Source organism: Periplaneta americana, chromosome 1 (assembly GCF_040183065.1).
Source record: "Periplaneta americana isolate PAMFEO1 chromosome 1, P.americana_PAMFEO1_priV1, whole genome shotgun sequence".
Classification (NCBI taxonomy): domain Eukaryota; kingdom Metazoa; phylum Arthropoda; class Insecta; order Blattodea; family Blattidae; genus Periplaneta; species Periplaneta americana.
The window spans coordinates 195,674,611-195,696,727 of NC_091117.1; the positions used below are offsets into that span (position 1 = coordinate 195,674,611).

Here is a 22,117-nt window from a genome sequence, read left to right on the forward strand (position 1 = left end):
AAAGGTCCCGGGTTCGATACCCGGCTCCGGAACAATTTTTCCCTCGAAATTATTCAAATCAACTTTACAGGGAGTTATACCTGAAATCTTGATTTGCATAATACACGTCACTGTTCGTTAACAGAAAACCACAATTTAAGTCACACGGAGTTAGTGTGCACTCGAAGTTGGTTGCTTGACAGTTGTCAGCCCACTTTGAGGTCTGTGGATATAGAGGGAAAAATTGGATCGGTGTCGGTTAGAGTTCCCGGGTAGCTCAGTGGTAGAGCGTTGGTACGTTAAACCAAAGGTCCCGGGTTCGATACCCGGCTCCGGAACAATTTTTCCCTCGAAATTATTCAAATCAACTTTACAGGGAATTATACCTGAAATCATGATTTGCAAAGTGAGTCATTGTTTCAAATATTTAAATTTCATAGACATTGCATTATAATTAATTAGAAAATTGCAAATAAACCATAAATATTGCTTTAAAATGACAAAAAAAAACATTTATTATTGAATTAGTAAGAAACACCGTAAAAGGCAAAATAGGGCAAAATAAAAATTGGCCCTATCACTTTGATTTAACCCAAATCACATTTATGTCTATGAAAATAATGATTTTCTTCCACCCAGTAAAAAAGGCATTTTGCCAGATATCGGGGCTCTACTCATGGCCATCTTAATTAGCGTGCATTTTGCTTAATTGGATTGAAGCCAATGAAGTGATTATCCATGGCGCTTTTAATTAGTACGCATCTTTATTAATTTGATTAAGACTAATGGAGTAATAATTAACCACGATGTTTTTAATAAAGTGTATATCGCTTAATTTGAATGAAGTCAATGAAGTGATTTCACACGATATTCTCAATTAGTATGTATCTTGCTTAATTTGGTTGAATGCAATGAGATTATTACCCACGGTAATTTTAATTGAAGTATATCTTGCTTAATTTCATTGATTTCAATGAGCTGATCACCCACAGGGTTTTTAATAATTGAAGTGTATCTTGTTTACTTTTTTTAAAGCCAATGAGATGATTATGCACGTTATTTTTAATTGCGGCGTAAGCTTATCATGCTTAATTTGTCTAAAGCCAATGATACGATTACCCATGGATTTTTAAATTAAATAATTGTTGTTTGATTTGTTTAAAGTCAATGACATGATTATCCACGGCTTTTTAATTGAATTATATGTTGCTTAATTTGTTTAAAGCCAATGAAATAATTACCCACATCATTTTAATTGACTTATATGTTGCTTAATTTGTTTAAAGCCAATGATACGATTACCCACGGCTTTTTAAATTAAATAAATGTTGTTTAATTTGTTTAAAGTCAATGACATGATTATCCACGGGTTTTTAATTGAATTATATGTTGCTTAATTTGTTTAAAGCCAATGAAATAATTACCCACATCATTTTAATTGAATGCTATGTTGTTCAATTTATTTAAAGCCAATTATATGATTACCTACATCATTGAAGCCAATGATATGATTATCCACGGCTTTTAATTGAATTATATTAGCCGTTCAGAGCAAAAGTGGTGTAAGTCAAAATTGGATAATGAGGTTTAAAGCAAAAATTTCGTAAAAAACAGGGCAAAGTAGCAATTAATATGTAGTTCTTGCCAACCACTGACTACTAATACAGTGAAACCTGTTCAAATCGGAACCTGAATAATCCGGAATCCTGTCTATTTCGGAACAATTTATTGGTCCCGGCGAAATTTCTATGTATTATGTGTAATTTTTCCTGAATAAAACGGAAACTGTCCAACGCGGAAACGGAAACTGTCTGCTACTGTTCAAAACGGAAAAAATATTTTGGACACACGCCATATTTCGTAATTATATTTTGAAACAGAGTGTAATTTCAAGGAATATACGACATATGTAGGTTACTAAGATAAAAACAAGTTTTCTTTGCAAAATTCTAGAGGGTGCGAGGGTGTGTTGGCCTGTTGGTCATAAATTTTATTACCCTGTTGACTAGGCAGACGAGTCCCTTCAAAGATTTTCAATGCTTCACACCCATATACTGTCGTAGCTAAATAGAGCGCAAGTGTAGTGATTTCCAGTTAAAAAAAAAGTTGCATAAAATGTGGCATTAACCTTAAGTGATGAAGTAAAAGTTATCGAGATAAAGGAAATTTAGAAACAAAGTCTATATGAATTAATATTGAAGTTTAGTTGTGGAAAACTCAGGTGTGACACTTTAAAAAATAAAGATCATAATGAGTGAGTGGCTTGCGGCCGATATTGGTGACACAAAAGGAACCAGAAAGCAACTGTTTATGTGGAAATAAATGAACTGTTGTGGGAGTGGGTTCTTCATGACCTTTCAAAGAACATGCCAATTTCTGGATCTGTTCTGCAAAGCAAGCTATTGAACTGGGAAAGAAATTAAATAAACCAGAATTAAAGGCTTCTAATAGATGGCTCCTAGTCCAGTTAATTAATAATGTGCAGTGATATGCTTTACAGTATTAGAGTATAGTGTTGGATATTAAATGGAATGAGATTAGTAAACTTTAGTAATGTTTAATGACTAATGATTGAGTTACGATAATATTTATACAGAAAATGAGATTTTAATCAAGATGATTCACCAACGTAATAAGCGACAGAAAGCTGATTTAATATGATGAGTGTTAAATGGGATATTTTGTACTTCTTGCAGTTTGCGGCATGCCATTTTGTGTTTCATGTATATGAATGACAAAATATTCCATTTTAATGTCACACCTAAATAATACGGAAACCTGTTCACAACGGAAAAAAAATTAGGACCATGTCGCTTCCGTCTTGAACAGGTTTCACTGTAGTTTAAATAAAGTGAATATTAATTGCTACTTTGCGCTGTATTTTACAGAATGTTTACTTTAACCCTCATTACCCATTCTTGACTTACACCACTTCTGCTCTGAACGGCTCATATGTTGCTTAATTTGTTCAAAGCCAATGAAATAATTACCCACATCATTTTAATTGAATGATGTGTTGTTTAATTTATTTAAAGCCAATTATATGATTACCTACATCATTGAAGCCAATGATATGATTATCCACGGCTTTTTAATTGAAATATATGTCGCTTAATTTGTTTAAAGCCAATGAAATGATTACCCACATAATTTTAATTGAATTATATGTTGCTTAATTTGTTTAAAGCCAATGATATGATTACTTACTGCTTTTAATTGAACTATATCTTGCTTAATTTGATTGAAGCCAATGAAGTGATTTCACGCGGTGTTCTTAATTAGTATATATTTTGTTTAATTTTATTTAATGAGATGATTACCCACACCATTTTTAATTGAAATGTATCTTGCTTAATTTTATTGTTATTTTTATTATGTGATTTCACAGACGTTCTTAATTAGCGTGTATCTTAATTTGATTGAAACCAATGAAATAATTACCTTTCTTGTTAATTATCATGAAGTATATTGCTTAATTTCAATGAGGATTAACTAGAGAATGTGCAGTTTTCAGATGAATCTAGTTATATCAATAAGTCCTTGTCAACAAACATTTTTGGAAGATGCGATAGGGCGAAGCTCACTGAGAAACATAAATTTTTCTGCACTGAGGAACATGAACTTTTTCAGCTAGGTAATAATTAGTTAAAAACGAATGTACAATCTCCTTCGGTTTTATTGTTATTAATTATTATTTAATATAAGGAGAGGACTTTGTGGGCATTCTGTGTATATGTCCTACGTATATTTATACGAGCCATTGTTTTTCAGATTGTTTTCCACCTGCGTTAACATATCGCCAACGGTGATCTGGGACACCTGAACATTCTTTTCCGCACACTATCTGATCCGAATAAATTCTTAGAAAGTCTTTTCAATGGCTGCTTTCAAGTCAACTGTTGCTGAAATCGGTAGCAACTTTTGGCCCACATTCTTTATACATGTTTTCGTTTGTGACTTCGTTAAATTTATTCTTAGCTGCTGGCAAAGTGTATAATAATCTTCTGTGTTAGTTCTTTTTCTTTTAATCGATGGGAAATAATTGGTTACGTGCTCACTAAACTTAGGCTATCTTATAATTAATCATATTATTACGAGGAATTAAACTGAATTAAGGATGAAAAGATGTAAAAGAAACTAACTAAATCCATTCAACGAATACCGGTATCCATAATTGTTGGAAATGGACATCTGGAAAAATAGTTGCGTCAAATAATTATAGCCTATTGCCCAAAAGATAATCAAGACAGAGGAGAACTACGCACGTTTTTTTAAAGAAACCAATAATAGGCTATATTTTCTTAGGAATACAGTGGTGATTACTTTCATGCGTTAATTTTAACTAACTTTATAAATACCTAGTTGACTACACATTAGAAGTCGAAAACAAAAAATCCATAAACTTCCTAGACATCACAATAACAAAAGTAGGTAACAAGCACACTTTCAAAATCTACAGAAAACCCACAACAACCACACACATACACAACACATCCAACCACCCAATCCAACACAAACATGTTGAATTTCGAGCAATGGTACACAGACTACTCAACATACCAATGAGCCAGCAAGATTACAAAGAAGAAATTAATACCATCAGATACATAGCACAAGAAAATGGATACAACCTCAATTTAAAAAAAAAAAAAAAAACAAAAAAACAAAACATAATTACAAAAAACATAGAAAGACAACACAAACACAAGAAAATAAATAATACATCTCAATAACATGCGAAAACAAAAACACACAAGATCGCATCTTCATTCAAGAATTAAACTACAACATCGCATACAGAACACAAACAAGCAAATACAACCTAACAGGCGTATACAAACTCACATGCAATAGCTGCAACAAGTTCTATATCGGACAGACAGGCAGATCATTTCGAACACGTTACAAAGAACACATCACAGCCATAATCAAATCACACAATACTTCCACATGCGCAGAACACATCACAAACGCCAACCACACCTACTGAAACATAGACACAGACATGAAAATTCTACATATCCAACCGAAAAACCAGAAATTAAACACCTAGAACAATATGAAATAAATAGATATACAAAAACCACACCCACAACAAATCCTTAACACACAACCGAATTTCAGAACACATACACTACTTGATTCCACACTACACAACACAAACGCACCACCATCGAGGGTGAAGACGCCAGAAGACGCAAGGACCTCAACAGTTCTGAAGATGGCTCCCAAGCCGAAACTAGTAAACTAGGTATTTATAATCTTAATTCCAGGGGCGGCTCGTCAATAAGAGCTGCGGAGCTGCAGCACTCCCGGCTTTGACAGGAAAATAAAAATAATATTTATTTTTATTTTTAGAAGAATTGTTACAGCTTTTATTCGTAAATTGCTTTACATTTTATCTGGCCGGGAATATGTACTATTATCTTATGTATAATCTTTTTGCGCGTCGACTGTATTGGAAATTACACTACATTCAAAGTCGTTCTGGGATCTGCAGGGTGGGACAGCTCATAGAGAGTGTGTCTTGCTTGGTCAGGGAGTAGAGAGGTGAAGGGAAGCAGAGAGAAACTGCCGCTGTTTAAAACCCATATCTCGCTGCAGTGGCTTGCAGAGCCAGGCCACAAGGGATCTTTCCTCTCCTCCCACACCGCTATTGTAATGCTGCGTCAAATGGATTCTCTATTCCCTTGAGACTTAATGACAAAATTTTTCTTTTCTTTTCACATACTTATTGTTGTAGAATCTTATCGAGTTAATATAACGAAATTAATATTCTCTTTTGCCTTATTATTACGTATATATCTAGCCTCCAGCAGAATCTAATATTTGCCTTAACTCAAAATGATTGCACGAGTAGAATCCTTTTGATATAGCACGTAAAATACGAAAGAGACTTCTTTTCCAGTTTTAGAAAATTGTTGACCATCAGTATATCTGAGTGTTGCTTTGGTGTGACGTCTTAATACCGTAACTTAACCAGTGCAAATTTGCAAGCATGAGTGTGTGTGAATTACAGAATATTAATTTTATTTTTCTCAACTTTCCCCTGCGGAGAATATTGATGTAATGAAGTGAAATTAAAGGGTCGTCCATTACCCGACTTAAATCTTACTTAAGCTTCATCCAGCCGAAATAGTGCATTATATGTAAGGAAGTATACAATGAAATTTACGCTAAGCATTTGTGGTTAAGTAGATGTGAACAAAAAAATCTGTATTTTGTTTTCTTTGCCTCCTCTTCGGTGGTGATACTGCATGGACTAGGAGTGGTGTGACAGATTTAGGACATTTGCCCCTAAAAAGCAAAATGCACGAATCTTCGCAGTCTCACCTGAAAAATGTTGTTATGCAACTCATACTGCTGTGCAATTAAGTGACACGAACAGAACAAACATTCTCAAACATAATTAAGAAGTGAGAAAAAATCGTGAAGTTATTTTTTAAAAAATATTGATTGTATCAAATTTTGTGGCCAATATGAACTTCCCCTTAGGGGACATGATGAAAAAACGATTCGAAGAACCCTGATGTGTTTCGTGGGTTGCTACAATTCGTGAGTAATCTAAACGAGCCCCTCAAAAATCATTTGGAACATGCCACTGTTTAAGGTTATTCTAAGACAATTCAGAATGAACTGGTAGATTGTAAGTTGAGCGTCTGCCGATCTGAAATTCAGACTGAAATCGATGGTATTAGTTTTTCTTAGGGATTAGCAAATGGTCCCTCAGACATCTCCCAACTAAGTCAGGAAGTTTTGGTTTTTCGATATGTAGTGCATTTATTTTTGTCCTATACTTATTAGTAATAGTATCAAAAAGTGAAATTTGTATGTACCGAAATCTACTGCAGCTCTCCCAATCCACAAGTTCACGAGCCGCCACTGTTTAATTCAAATCAACACATGAAAGTAATCATTATATATTGTATTCCTAAGTGATATAGTGTTGAAAGTCGTGTAATCAATGTGTATAATATATTTTGGTTAAAAAACTAACATTTTAATTTTATTCTTATATTTCATAGCTTGGTTTTTCGGGACATATGAAAATAATACTTGTGTACAAACATGTGAACTGACGGCATTCATAAATAGTATATTGTAATGCAAGTACGGAAAAACTCTATTACGAAATGAGTATGAAAATGCATTTTGTCATTTCCGCAAGTATATTACACGCTATTTTATTTCATAATGAAGCATGTCGGGCAAAATGAATACACGTCAAAGTGACAATTCATATATGAAGTGTCACTTTGACGTGTACCGGTATTCATTTTTGTAATATTATTACATCTGGAAACGCGTATTCTGAGATCCGTTTCCAAAAAAACGGTGATCTCTTGACATAATGTTGATATAAACAACAGTTCTACTTAAGTAGAAAACTTAATTTTATAGTTACAGTTTCAATGCGTCAGAAATAATGAATTCTGGTGATGAAAATGATACCAACAAATTTACGATTAATATTAATATAAACCATCAATAACAATTTGTAAATCGCTGTAGAAACGTTCATCTGAATGTTGTTGTTGTTATTATTATTATTATTATTATTATTATTATTATTATTATTATTATTATTAATATTATTATTTAGGAACGACTTGCGTAACCAAAATGTGGATAACGCGACTTTTGACCACAAACAAAATATTACATCAGAAGCTATTTTAGACTTATCAATAACTCATATATTGTATTAAGAAGAGACCGAGGCCTTTGAATAAGCACCGAATGCAACGCTTGCTTGGACGTTAATAGTTCATACGAAGAAGACTGAAATATTGAACGAGCCACCGAAGTGGGTAACGACGTTGTAACCGAGACCACAGAGGCGACATCGTCGGATGTGTGAGAAAACAATCCAACTATTTACTTATTGCTCTATCTAGCGTCACACTAGCAAACTTTCGCGAACTGATAATGTAAATTGTAGAACAGTTGAATATTGATGGCGGAAGAATTCGAATGTGAATGAGAAAAAAAATAACATTTCAATGTTTCAAATTATTTTTCTGTTTTGTGTTATTAATTAAAAAAAATATTTCGAAATTCTCTAGGCCTCTAGATATATTTTAAAAATTAGTGCTAGATAAGTTAAACTAGCAAATCTTTCCAAACATTATTTTTCTGAAATCAGTGACATATTATCACAGTATAGTATATACAGTCACGAAGCTTGAGTTTATGAGGGTACTAGAAACAATAGACTGTGCTGGTACTATTACGCATTGTCTGTAATGAGGCGATAGTAACGATTTTTTTATTTTAGTAGGTTATTTTACGACGCTTTATCAACATCTTAGGTTATTTAGCGTCTGACTGAGATGAAGGTGATAATGCCAGTGAAATGAGTCCGGGGTCCAGCACCGAAAGATACCTAGCATTTGCTCATATTGGGTTGAGGGAAAACCCCGGAAAAAACCTCAACCAGGTAACTTGCCCCGACCGGGAATCGAACCCGGGCCACCTGGTTTCGCAGCCAGACGCGCTGACCATTACTCCACAGGTGTGGGCGATAGTAACGATCCTAGTGGTTAGCAATTATCTATGGATGCATATTTACTACGTATTGAGCTTCGTGACTGTATGCACTAGACTGTGATATTATCACCAGAGCATTTCTTAACACCTCCAAGAACTGAAAAACTGCATTGTGATAGTGAAGTTCTATAAGACAAGCAAAAACGTTCTAATGATCAAAAATATTAATTCTGTATATAAAAATGTATGGAAAGTGTATTAAAAACTAATCCGGAAAATACTCCTCTTTTAATCTCTCATCGGTATTCAATCATCAATCAGATTGATGCAGAGAACAACAAAAGATCAGTAATATCTATTCTAACAAAGAATCCAAGAAAATAAACTCACCCTCCTATTGTAGTAGTTTTCTCCATTTTATCGTATGATGTTATTTCAGTAAGAAACTAGTAAAAGAAAATTATTACAGAATACACTTCATGATGATTAAAGCTCCGTATTACTGTTATAAATGTTTACAATAATTCGCTTACTGTCCTAGACCTACTTTCAAAATAAACACCAGCGTACCTGAAGCGATAGTGCGTTTGTCAGCTGATCTGAGGTTGCGCTCAATTCCCGCATGCGCTGATTACCTGGTTGGATTTTTTCCGAGGTTTTCCCAACCGTAAGGCGAGTGTCAGGTAATCTGTGGGGAATCCTCGGCCTCATCTCTCCAAATACCATTCGCTATCAACGCTAAATAACAGTGGTCGATACTGCGTTGTTAAATAAGCAAGTAAGGAAAGAAACAAATAAATAGGCCTACGCTTTCATCGCAAATTCTGATAATACTATAATTATTGTTTTCTTGTTAAGTTTATTTATATACGCTTTAACATCTGTAACACATCTGTGTGTATGATCTTTGGGTAACTAGTTCGCCATTTTTACTGGAGTTGAGTTCTTCTTTCTATTGCCATGCGTTATAGATGGCTTGTATTGATGCAATTCATTTTAGAAACATTCCGTATATAAAAAGATATGGAAAGTGTATTAAAACACTAATCCGGAAAATACCGGTCTTTTAACTTCTATTCGGTATTCAATCCTCAATCAGATTGATGCAGATAACAACACAAGGTCAGTAATATCTATTCTAACAAAGAATCCAATAAAATAAGAAACTCACCTTCTATTGTAGCAGTTTTCCCCATTTCATCGTATGATGTTATTTCAGTAAGAAACTAGTAAAAGAAAATTATTACACAATACACTTCATGATGATTCATCCTCTTTCACAATAGCCCTGCCAAGACTCTGGAATTCGCTACCTGCTAGCATCAGGGACTGTCGAAATAAAATTGAATTCAAACGCAAACTTACTAGGCACTTGGTCAGGAATTGATTTCTTGTAAATAGTTTCCTTAATCTATCACAAAATATTTCAATATCCAGTAATTTCATCACTATACAATTTTGTTATTCTAGGTTTAATTTGTAATTCAGTAAATATAAAATATTCTTTGTTTTTCGATGATAAATTATCTGGCTTTAATTAGTCAGGTAATCTTTTCGTACTTTGATTTTTATTGTAATTGTAATTGTAAATTTAATACTAATTGTAATTTTATTTGTAATTGTAAATTTAATACTAATTGTAATGTTATTCTTCATATTATAGTTGGAATCTCCTGGTAGAGGGGCAGAGAAGGCCTGACGGCCTTATCTCTACCAGGTTAAATAAATACTAAATACTAAAAATACTTTAGATTTTGATTTATGTTTATGATATTGGTGGTTGAGGAGGTGATAAATCACCTTATGTAAATTTCCAATCCGGCATTTTCCTTTTTTGACTGGGGGAAATCATGAAAAATCGCAGCCAGATTGGCCGGTAACGGAGTTTGAAACCGGGACCTCCCTGACACGAGTCTCAAACGTTATCGTCTGAGCCAACTCGCTCAGTATTACAAAATGTATCTTTATAAACTTTCCTCCATCAACCCTAAAAGGAAGTACAGGTTCCGGCATTTGGTTCTGACGAGTTTCAACATGCTGTTGTAAAGGGACTATAAGGTTTAAAAATTAAAAACTGACACAGTATGTAGCTTGAATAATGCAATTTATTGGAATGTCTTCATTTTTTTTAAAATTACACATTTCAAGTGATCCCCTTGGTATCTTATGACCTGTTGTAATCTTACACGAAAATTGTTCATGACACTTTGCAATAAACCTGGGGTTTCGTTGATTTCTAGCACTTCAACCTGTATCCTGTTCTTCAGATCCTGGATGGATTGTGGTCTGGTCACACTTACTTTGAGAGTGACCGTATGGTGTGCTGTTTCTGCTGCAGTCAACTGTACAACATGAAATTTGTCCTTTTATCGTCTTATAAAAATATGTGCATTCGATGTATTTTGTGATCGCAAAAACGAATCTGCAGTTAGTTTTTGTCCAGAACGTACTGTTTCTCCAAAATAAAAAGTTATTTAATGTTAATGAAATGTTCACCTTATGGGATGCAACATGTCTCTGAAAGTATACTTTCTTGACAGCCACCTGGTCTTCTTTCCAAAAAAATCTTGGTCCTGTAAGCGATGAACACGGGGAGAGGTTTCATCAAGAAATACCTACCTTCGAAAAGCGCTTCAGTAAAAGGTGGAATGCAAGTATGCTGGCTGATTATTGCTAGTCACTCATCAGAGAGATTGCAGAAGGTGTCTAAAAACGTAAAAGATAAAAAAAGACATTTTAATTTGTGAATTTTGGCCAAACAAAGGTTGCTTTATGTGCTAGTGTAACAAATTTGTGTGAAGTAGGTTATTTTACGACGCTTTATCAACATCTTAGGTTATTTAGCGTCTGAATGAGATGAAAGTGATAATGCCGGTGAAATGAGTCCGGGGTCCAGCACCGAAAGTAACCCAGCATTTGCTCACATTGGGTTGAGGGAAAACCCCGGATAAATTTGTGTAAATAAGTGAAGTGCGTGTACCATAAAAATGGTATATGTTAGAAAATTTTGGTTTTCAGAAATGAACTCGGCACCTCTCATTTAGTTAAAATTACATAGTTTCATCTAAAGGAAGGAAACAAAGTTTAAATTTGTTGTCCAGTGTAATTGGTCCCTATTTTTTCGAAGATGGGAATGAGAGGGCTGTTACGGTGAATGGTGAACGGTATCGACAGATGTTACAGACATTTAGAGGCGCACTAAACAGGGATGACATGTGGTTTCAACAAGTTGGGGCTACGGCCCATACTGCCAGAGACACACTGCGATTGTTGAGAAATTTCTTCCCAGGACGCATAATTTCTCGGTTCGGGGATATCAATTGGCCGGCTCGATCCCCAGATCTAACAACTCCTGACTTCTTTTTGTGGGGACACCATCCAGGATACAGGATACAGGATACAGGCTAAAGTGTAAGAAATCAACGAAACCCCAGGTTTATTGCAAAGTATCATGAATAGGGGGCGGATGTTGACCTAAAAATCTACTTAAAATGATCATTAAAATGGCCTTAAACTAATGGAAAAATTACATAAAATTAAAAGAAAATTACATTTAAATATTATTCACCGTACTCGCACCACAACTTCTTAAAAATTAGTCACCTTGTTTCAATGACTGTCCTGCAAATCTCACAGAGAGGAGGCAACTTTCTGGAATTTGGCTAAGATAAAAGAAAAGAACATGCAACAAAATGAAGGTTTTAAGGGAAAACTATAGATTTTAATGAGGGTTTACAATGTGTTTCAATCAGGGGTGGTTCATGTCAGTGCCTTCATTCTTTGTCTCCTCGTCCTCCCGCGCTTCTCTTTTGTTACCAGATCTTCCAGATGAGGGAGTGTGAATGACGAAACAAATTGTGGGCTTAGCGTGCATTCTTGCAATCTTTGTGTTAAAAATACTGTCTAGTACAGTAGACATCCCTCACGAACCACGTCCTGTCCAAGACACGGTGGAAGTTTCCCCCCTTCCAAACATAAATTCTAAAGACACTCTCGTACTGACAAAAGAACAGTAGTGGTCACAGCCCTCACTTAAACTAAGCTCTTGTCAAGCATTTCAAATTTGCTCCAGTAACGTCTTGTAATGTACAACGAATATTTTCAGAGTTCTAATATTGTTTTTTTCTGAACATAAAAGGAGTATTTATTTTGACTATTACACTTTTACTACGTCACACTACTTTTGACCAATAAAACGGTACGAAAGGACGTCTTTCAACCAATCATGGCTGCTTATCGCACAATTTTATCGCGTCCCTAGGATTTGTTTATTTTTATCACTACCCTAGCATTTGTTTCCTTGTTTGCCAATATTTCAAACTGCACTGGTCTGGACGTCAAAAAACAGAAAATTACAAACCACTCCAGTCGATGCACAGCACTTGCAAATATGACTCCCATTGGCATTCAAGAACAAGAATTAATAAAGATCACTGGTCATATATGAAGAGCACCATTCGGAAATCCTGAATAAGTTGAGGGATACACGATGTACATCAACGTGTTCACTTCTTTTACGCACACGTCCAATATAACATCAACTGAACCACCAACCACTAAAACATTCAAATTTGAAAATTGTACTTTCAATAATTGTTTCTTTTAAAATTATTCATGTTTATTTTTTATTTCATCATCGTTAATTAAAACGTTTCTTGTTTATTTCATAATCCCTAATTAAAACTTTTCTAACACGTGTTTATATTATTTAGGTTATGTTTCTTATAGCTTCTGCTATATGATATTATGAATAATCACGTATCAGAGATTGTTTAATACTAAGATGTATTGAAAATCATCTGTCAAGTGACGTTGATTACTAGGATCCGGATAATAGAAGTGGAATGCAACTGTTTTAATAAAAATGAAACTGAATCAACAAAGCCTTCTTGACTAATAACCGTCCACAGTTCAATCATGATTCCATAGTTGGCACAACTGATAACAAGAAAACAGCTTTTTTTTTCTTGAAGAAGAAGAATTCCCTGGGTGTCTAGAGTCTGAAAATTTGTATGAATGTGAGTGTGATTGTGAGTGTGCCGGGTTAATATTAATTAACCAATCATCACAAATATTAAAAAAAAAATACATCAGGACTGTCGCTGGGCAGTAACCTAAACACACGTTTCAGCGTCACATTGTTGACAAGTAACTCCATCTGTTAGCACAACCATAAAGCATCTAATAGATGCTATAGCGTTACCAACAACGAAAAAAAGAAAGAAAAGAAAACAGCTAATAATAACACACTACTGCCATCTAGCGTAATATTTGTAATTTTGAGATGGTACAATAGTACATTTGAAGACAGTTGTATTTTCGTTAAGTCAATTAATATTTTATTGTATTGGAGTACTTCGTTACTTCTAATCTTTATATACTTTCTTCTAATCGTGTAATAGTCAATTAAATCCAATTCGAGTTTTGATTTTCTCTAGATAAATCAAAACCTCTAGTGAGATTACTGTTGATTAAATGAACATGTTCATTGTTGTTTGTTATAATGAAGCTACAATCATAATACTTTGTACGTTATTTTTATATGTATGGGTAAATTATTTTAGTTTGGGAATTACGAAGTTTTTATTACAAATTGTTTTTTTATATTAGGGCCTATTCGTTTAATATTATTTAGTTCTAAGACTGTGGACAATTGGAGCACATGTTTCGTTGCCACTCGGCTGTACATGTTTGTCGTTCTAGTTCAGTGGCGTTGAGAGATGCGCTATTACTTTTCATTCGGTAGAGATATAGTCATAGCTCACACAACTTCACAGTTTTGGTACCAACTTCCTAGCTATGATCATAATATTATTCGTTTGTTATTAAAACTAATGCTTTTATCCAAATCTTGAATAGGCTGTCTGGTGCAGTAGATAATGGATTTGATAAGCTGTACTAATCCAGACACATGTCGTACACATTTTGTTACTACGATGGACGCATAACATTCTTAAATTGTCACGGTCTGTATTCAGTAACCGTCAAAATGACCGTTCGTCAGTGTTTGTTTACTGGTCTTGAAATAATTCTGATTTCTGCAAGATGTGAAGCATTAACAACGGCCAATTTAACGCATGCCATATGAAACTTGAGCTCAAAGTGAAAACTAGCGTTTATGTGGTATTTCACCTAATATTCAGTACTTAATCCAGGAATGTTCCGGTGCTACCAACTTCTCTTATTGCCGTTATATCCTGTTGTACAGTAAGGAAATTGACGGAAATAGGCCTGAAACTGATACTGTCTGAAAGACGGCATGTTGGCATATCTTTCCGCTGAAAATGTTTGCTTCAACTAGATTGTATTTGATTGAAGAGTAGGAGTCTGCACGTTCAGTCGCATAGCAGCTGCTGCTGGGGCACAACCGCGATTCGCTTTTGTCACGTCGTCGCCATAGTTACGCGCAAATGTCAGTTTCACACATCACAATGTGTGAAGGTTCACCGGAACAAATAATCGACTAGAAATATCAAAACGCCCAAGAATTTCCCTTTATTGGGACATAAGTAGTGCAAAATTAACCTATAGTGATTAATTTTAAGAAATATCTGCATACGTGAAGACAAGTACAAGTTTTCGTTCGAAGTTCTGTATTACCTTCAACACAAATCAACTTCAACAGTGCGGAACAATTCTGCGTCGAAGAATCTTGTTTGAATACACCAAACATAAACGCAGAGAAAATTGTTATGCCGCTTTGTTTCCGTAAATATTGGTCATAGAGCCACTCAGATAATCTGCTTGCTGTGACTGGAAGACACGAATAGCGACTAGTGACTGTAGAAGAATGCAAATTTACTACCGATAACATCGACTGCAGTTTAGCTACAATATGTTAGCCACGGTGCACGAAGAATACTGTGAGGACGATGTGGACTCTGAGTGGGATGATTTCGACCGCCTGGTTGAGGAGTATAGGGTTCGACGTCGGAATATCCCAGCGGCACCGCTTCTCTATGACCACCGTAAGGCGCAAGAGCAGGCCTTCTACCCCTGTCCTCCTCCTCAGCCCACCGAACTTATTGAGGACCTGGACTATGTCCAGACGGTGGTAAGTTTGCTGATCTTTAAATATATTTCAATCAAGAATTCCACTTACTTACTTAATTACTTTTAAGGGACCCAGAGGTTCGTTGCCGCCCTCATATAAGCCCGCCATTGGTCCCTATCCTGAGCAAGATTAATCCAGTCTCTATCATCATATCCCACCTCCCTCAATTCCATTTTAATATTATCTTCCCATCTATGTCTTGGCCTCCCCAAAGATCTTCTTCCCTCCGGCCTCCCAACTAACCTGGATTCGTCCATAAGTGCTACATGCCCTGCCCATCTAAAACGTCTGGATTTAATGTTCCTAATTATGTCAGGTGAAGAATACAATGCGTGCAATTCTGTGTTGTGCAACTTTCTCCATTCTCCTGTAACTTCATCTCTCTTAGCCCCAAATATTTTCCTAAGCACCTTATTCTCTAACATCCTGAACCTATGTTCCTCTCTCAAAGTGAGAGTCCAAGTTTCACAACCATAAAGAACAACAGGTAATATAACTGTTTTATAAATTCTCTCAAATTTCTTGACAGCAGGCTGGATGCTAAAAGCTTCTCAACCGAATAATAACAGGCATTTCCCATATTTATTCTGTGTTTAATTTCCTCCCGAGTATCATTTATATTTGTTACTGTTGCTCCCAGGTATTTGAATTTTTCCACCTCTTCAAAAGATAAATTTTCAATTTTTATGTTTCCATTTCGTACAATATTCTCGTCACGACACATAATCATATACTTTGTTTTTTCTTAATTTACTTCCAAACCTATCTCTTTACTTGCTTCAAGTAAAATTCCCGTGTTTTCTCTAATCGTTTGAGGATTTTCTCCTAACATATTCACGTCATCCGCATAGACAAGCAGCTGATGTAACCCGTTCAATTCCTAAGAATTCCACGCTCTTGTTAACCCTACATTACTCAGGTGGGGTGTGGTAAACCCCGGTGCGTATATTTCAACGAAAATCTAAGAGATGGAGCTAGTGTGTACTGTGTGCATCTGTATACCTTTCAATCACATCCAGAAGAGTTCACTTAAGAAATTGTTTAAGTGAACTAAGAATAGTATATTTAATTGCGTTTATCTGATTTCTGAAACTTGCGGAAAAATATATTAGTTATTTAAAATGGGGTTTGTGAAACCCCACCTGAGCAATGGTGAGAATATTTATAACATGAGTAACGCAGGGTTAATATAAGTTCACAATTGTCGCAAGGACAAAACATACCGAAAGATCTAATCCTTAAAATAATAAAATTTGTTGCCATTCGGTGTATCGTGAAAAAAGAAGTGGACTGGGAAGTTTCTCTCTCTCGCTACACTTCCACTCACACTAAGTACCTATCTTGTTTGCCCCCACCATAAGGTTCTATGGCGCACACAAGCATTTCGTTTCACGTGATAACGAATGACCTATACTTCTAGTACTACTGCAGTTGATGACGACCAAATCTCTTCTGTATTACATTTTTAAAAAATATACGAACTCCATTTGTCATCTAGTCTGCTGTCAAAAAATCTGAAAGTTAGAATTTATAAAACAGTTATATTGCCGGTTGTTCTGTATGGTTGTGAAACTTAGACTCTCACTTTGAGAGAGGAACAGAGTTTAAGGGTGTTTGAGAATAAGGTTCTTAGGAAAATATTTGGGGCTAAGCGGGATGAAGTTACAGAAGAATGGAGAAAGTTACACAACACAGAACTGCACGCATTGTATTCTTCACCTAACATAATTAGGAACATTAAATCCAGACGTTTGAGATGGGCAGGGCATGTAGCACGTATGGGCGAATCCAGAAATGCATATAGAGTGTTAGTTGGGAGGCTGGAGGGAATAAGACCTTTGGGGAGGCCGAGACGTAGATGGGAGGATAATATTAAAATGGATTTGAGGGAGACGGGATATTATGGTAGGGACTGGATTAATCTTGCTCAGGATAGGGATCGATGGCGGGCTTATGTGAGGGCGGCAATGAACCTCCGGGTTCCTTAAAAGCCATAAGTAAGTAAGTACGAACTCCATTTTTTTCTTTATAAGGGATGTCGTGTCATTGATTTCACAGCGTAAATGCGATTATATTATTATATGGACCATTAACTTACCAACTTACACGACTTTTCGTAACAAGTCCTCTGCTTTGAATCATGTGGTAGTGGTTTAGGTTACAAACTCCAATGAACTAGGCAAGGAAGTGGAGGTTCTTCTTTCTTCCGCAGCGATTGTTTACGTACCTCTTGTGTTACGGCCTTCTGCCATTTTGACCTCATGACCAGGGAGTTTGTCTATATCTGTGGGACCCAGAACCTTAAAAAAAAAGTAGGGGAAAAACGACAGAAAGACCCAGCACTCTGAACTACTACTACTACTACTACTACTACTACTACTACTACTACTACTACTACTACTACTACTACTACTACTACTACTACTACTACTACTACTATTACTACTACTACTACAGGGACATCATTTTATTTTTACTAACATTTCTAATATTAACCTGGCTATACCTTTGGATCAACGGTTGGGAACCGGAAACATCGTTTGCTACTCCCTTCCACGACTGGAGTTTGTTGATACTGGCGTAAAATACAAACAAATCACTTTATTAGGTATAGGAGGGAAGAAAAGTAGTTCATCCATTTACGTAAACGAGGAAATATCACGCTTTTGAGTTTGATAATTTTCATTAGGTTTTTGTTTAATCAAAATACAGTACAATATTAACAATAGGCTAAGTGTTTTTACTCACGAACTGAGCTGTCCATGCGGACGTATTCATTATGCAGTGTAGGCTATATTATACTGTCTACTGCACATTAGCGTACAATATAAAGAAGGAAGTTAAATTGAAAAATAAATATAATATGGATATTTAAACACATTTTTTTTTTAAACGGTGGCCGTTCATTTCGATACAGGCTTCAGTTCTTTTGTGCATATTATCGCACTATAGACTATTATACCTAATTCCAATTACCAGTTTCGTCCTTCGTACCAGTAACTCATGTTGAAATATAAAATAGTAGCTTACGTACTGTGAATTCAATCTTCACTTCTGCCCATCCGAAAAGATAAAATTACTCAGACATGCTACCTGTTGTCCGTCCAAGTGGTTATGTCGCAGGATCGTAGAAAGGGGGGAAATCACGTGACAGTTAATTACTTAACGAGGCCCTTTTATCTAAGTTATTTTAAACAGTTGTATAATATTACGTAGACGTCCAATTCCCAACAGAAATTAATGTTCTCAGAAAAGAGCTAAGACAGCCCAATCGCTAGCCTTTACAGAGAGGCGAATAGAAGCTGGTAGGGAAAACCGGGATGCGACGTAGGCAAATGGACGACAGTACCTGTGCGAAAATGATTCAATATTGAAAGCTCTTTCGTCACTGGAAAACGCGAACATATTTTTGGAACGTACTGTTTACTATGACCGTAAAGCTACTAATGACTGTATATGCGGTCTTGGATCTGTGTGAAGGACAGTTGAACTTCATTAGTAGAAGGGGTGGGAGTGAAGTACATTCAGAAACTCAGGTACAATAAAAATTGAAGTAAAAATAAAATGTCCCTGTACTACTACTGCTACTACTACTACTACTACTACTACTACTACTACTACTACCACTACTACCACTACCACTACCACTACCACTACCACTACCACTATCACCACAACCACCACCACCACCGCCATCATTATCACCATCACCATCATAATTATATATATAATGTTTATATGTTTGGATGTCGGCTGGTAAAATAATTATTGAATTTAGAATGAAGTACACTCTAGGCCTGTGGAATGGGGGAATGTAGGCACTCTATGCATTTGTGCTCTTCTCGTAGAATCATTTCTACTGTTGTTTGTGCTCAACTAGAATGACATCGATGTAAGCGCAGATAGTGATTTTTGACCATTGTGCTCAACAACTATCAACCCAATAATTCTCTGTTGTGGATTTATTTGAACAGTGTGAGCAGGAATGTCATTTCAGTTCTTGCTTGGGCTGGCAAGATTTTTTAGGAAAGATCTTACAGGCTATATGTTCTCCTTCCGTAGTTCCTTTGAAATGAACTATTTACCATACCGCAAACTGGGGTAAACTTGATCATAAAAAATTTAAACCAATGAGATAGAACAAATTTTTAAATTTCAATATTTTTTTTTACACTTTAAGTTGTTTTCTATTATTTTAAGTCACAAATAGTGCTGATATCATGGTTTAATTTATTCTATCTTTTTATTCTGTGATCAAGTTTACCCCAGTTTGCAGTATATTTCCAGTTTCCACAGTCTACCTAGAATCGTAAATAAATGTGCCGCCAGCCAACGTGTTGTACGCTGCTGTGACGGAAGTTTCGTAACACGAATCTTCAATATTAACGGAAAGAAAGTCATTGTCAACATAGTTAAGATTGTTTAAGTCCAATGTCGCAATGTCTTCGTAGTAGGTCAAACAGTAACGTGCAGTCATTACTGATAGCAGTTAGTGGGAGAGGTTCGAAATTTAAATTTAACAAAAATTATTAAGATAATGCTGTCATGGCATGGTGTTTCATATTGTCTAACACACTATCATTTTAATTAATTAATTAATTACAATAGCTACAGTAGTTTCCTGCCCTGGAGACGAGTATACCCTAATCCTTAAGGCCCATTCTCAATTAAAATTAAACATAACCGTAACGTAAACACAGAAGTTTGCGCCTTGCTACCAAATGGGATCATTCACAATGATTCACATAAACCTTGACATTAACATTGCCGTTAGACGTTAACAAGAAAGTCTGCAAACTCCAAACTTTATGCTTATGCTTACGTGATTTGCAAACAGTATTCCTACACAATCGTGGAGTGCTGATGTATACGACAGAATACGAGGAAATGGCGTCGTTGTTATGTTTCCATGGTTACCAAGTATATCTTAGCGGTTATGTTTATGTTCCCATCGTGAATGTTCTTTATTTTACCTTATCGTTTACATTTTTAAGTTAACGCTTACGTTATGTTTAATTTTCATTGTGAATGAGCCTTTAGTCCCTTTCTCGTTGCTCCAGATTACTGCTTTACAATTTGGTTTTGAGTTCTCGTCAGTGTTTGAAAAATATTCGTAACTTTTCCTGATTTCCTTGACAGACTCCACCGAGAAATTGAAGAACTGAAGAAATATTGAAATTTGTTCATCTGCGTACTCTCCTTCTGTTGTTACTTATCTCTTGGTCTGAGGCCATTTCCATGAGATTATATTTTAAGTAGTTATTTATTCATGGAGAAAAATTCGTTCCATCACCGGGAATCGAACCCAGAACCTTCAGCTTGGCGCGCTGAGTGCTCTTATCATCTGAGCTATGCTGAGACCCGATCCACAGTGCCGGCCGAACTCTCATCGTTTGTATCGTCTCCTGTAGATCGGGTCTCGACATAGCTCAGATGGTAAGAGCACTCAGCGCACTAAGCGAGGTTCGAATCCCGGTGCTGGAACGAATTTTTCTCCATTAATATCTACGTGAATGACTACACAAAGACATTGATTATACAATATTCAATAGAGAGCGGCGAGGTCTTCATGTAAGAATGTATATATTTTAAGTAGATTTATAAAAAATGCTTCCATCTTTGTTTTATTATTTTTAGTCTCTTGAGCCGAAATATCTAGGTAGGGCCTACAGCGTTGCTAAGTCAACAGAATGTTATGTATTTTTGTGTTGTATATGTTCAAGTTAGATTTCGTGATGTAGGCCTAAATCGTAAGTTGCTGCAAATATTTATAACAGCATCTGTAGTTCTGCTTTCGACTTATGTCAGCGTAGGGCTTTCTGACTGGAATATAGGCCTATTGTAGAAATATGAATGTGTAAGGCGTAGGGCACAAATTTTAGATAAATTTCCATGAAAATAATATCTAGTATGTGCAACATTTATTCATTTTTTTTGTCGTATTCTGAAAATTCTGCCTCTCTCTGTTATATTTTAAATAATATAAAATGTTCAAGAACTCTGTCGATGCAGACTTTCAGAGATAGACAACTGATTGTTGCAAAGAAAGTGTAGTGTTACTAGTTTTTGTGTAAAAATTATTGACATTCTTTGAAATCATCCTGTTTTGGATAGCTCACACTTAAATGAAAAGCATTATTTCGAAGAAATGCACTGAAGAAGAGTTCGGGGCAGAAGAAGATATCAGATGATAAGACGGCATTAAGATATATGGACATTTGAGGAGACAAAGAGGAAGGCAGAAAATAGGAAAGGCTGGAGAATGCTGGGTTTGCAGTGAAAGACCTGCCCTTGGTCAGAACACTAAATGAATGAATTTAAAGTATTTGACTTCCATCAAATTTATAACAATGTATTACTGAATTGCGTACATAAAAACCGAAACATATTTAATTTATATTCACATAAATATAAAACCAAAAGATCAGACAACATAAATGCTTGACAGTTCCTAAATGTACTACAACTGTAGCATATAATCACAGTAGCAACTTCGGTCCAAGGCTTTATAACATGATAATAGCTAATTCCTAAACATACAATTTGATAATGCTCCTTATTTTAAAAAATCTATTAAAAATTGCTGCTAACAGA

At 35.5% G+C, this 22,117-nt stretch overlaps 1 protein-coding gene across 7 annotated transcripts in view; it reads left to right on the forward strand.

Annotated features, from left to right (window-relative positions):
- ClC-a (chloride channel protein 2) overlaps nucleotides 1-22,117 on the forward strand; it is a 266,134-nt gene that overhangs the window by 164,247 nt on the left and 79,770 nt on the right. Inside the window, exon 1 of one of the 7 annotated variants that reach the window (XM_069835317.1) lies at nucleotides 14,797-15,523. The exons of 4 other annotated variants lie outside the window; for them this stretch is intronic. In XM_069835317.1, the coding sequence (XP_069691418.1) occupies nucleotides 15,305-15,523 (219 nt within the window). In that variant the 5' untranslated portion in view covers nucleotides 14,797-15,304. Of the gene's footprint in view, nucleotides 1-14,796; nucleotides 15,524-22,117 lie in introns of those variants that run through there. 2 more of the 7 variants (XM_069835352.1, XM_069835306.1) reach the window with 2 other exon arrangements.